At 47.7% G+C, this 988-nt stretch overlaps 1 protein-coding gene across 1 annotated transcript in view; it reads right to left on the bottom strand.

Annotated features, from left to right (window-relative positions):
• BT62DRAFT_791163 (Cullin repeat-containing protein) overlaps positions 1-988 on the bottom strand; it is a gene marked incomplete at its 3' end in the record, with an annotated part of 1794 nt that continues 806 nt past the window's right edge. Inside the window, exons 2-5 of the mRNA XM_043182300.1 lie at positions 776-988; positions 650-726; positions 432-599; positions 1-377 (exon numbers count right to left, since the gene is read on the bottom strand). The exon at positions 776-988 is cut by the window's right edge and continues 5 nt beyond it. Of these exons, the coding sequence (XP_043041249.1) occupies positions 1-377; positions 432-599; positions 650-726; positions 776-988 (835 nt within the window). The remainder of the gene's footprint in view (positions 378-431; positions 600-649; positions 727-775) is intronic.

Here is a 988-nt window from a genome sequence, read left to right on the forward strand (position 1 = left end):
TTTTTGCGCGTCTTGGTGTGCAGATATCTTTCTACTCTGTCCTCCTCCTCCCGTAGACGCTCTTCCGCCTTTTTCAGATAATCGGAAACTGTATTGTCGGCAAGAAAAGCTTCTGACTCCTTCTTGTAGTACTGTTCGGTGGCTAGGATGAACGGCGCTTCAAAGTGCTCCTCGTACACTTCCAGACACTCTTTGTTGAGATCGGTGTTGTCGAGGCCTAAGGTTACGAAAGATTGCACCACCTTCTTCACAAGTCCTTGGTCAATCATATCGCCGTTCCTTTGACGTTCGATAAGGCGGAGGACAGCATTGGCCAGCTTCTGATTATCCGTTTGTATAAAATGGAAGAATTGTGATTTCCATTGAACGAGAGAAAGCTGATAGAGATGATGTCAATGGTAATGGCAAGATTGCTGGCCACCACCACTTACCAAAAACACAGGATATATCTCTTTCTTCCGTTTTTCGCGCTGTGGTTGGATCCAATGTCGATTGAGAGAGCTGAAGAGACGGTTGAGATAGTTAGCCCCAGTGGTGTAATGATGCCATTCCGACGCGTAGTATTGTAGGAGCTCCTCGTCTTGCAGCAAAATAGCTGTCTGTATACGGTTATTAGGGCGATCACCGCGGCGTGACATGTTGGACAAACCTGCTTCATAGAGGCGAAATGTATCGTGAAGTATTCGGTCATCTTGTGGTACAACTCGGATCCGAGATTGGCGCCCACTGCATAGTTGTTAGCATGTGTGTGGCACTACTACAAGTTCGAACTTACTTTGATTTGAGCTGCCATCGCTTTTGCTGTCACCAATGTCTACCTGCACCTTCGTCGAGCAGCAATTGTATATCACTGTGTACAGGTTGATGTAGTTGGCAAAAGTAAGGCCAGCCTTGAGATTGGACATCATATGGTCGACGCCTGGCTTGAGGAATGCCCATGTCTCCTCCAAGCCCGCCGTCTTCGGAGGAATCTGGGCAAATCTGTCGG

This window comes from Guyanagaster necrorhizus (genome assembly GCF_019112545.1).
Source record: "Guyanagaster necrorhizus MCA 3950 unplaced genomic scaffold BT62scaffold_9, whole genome shotgun sequence".
NCBI lineage: Eukaryota > Fungi > Basidiomycota > Agaricomycetes > Agaricales > Physalacriaceae > Guyanagaster > Guyanagaster necrorhizus.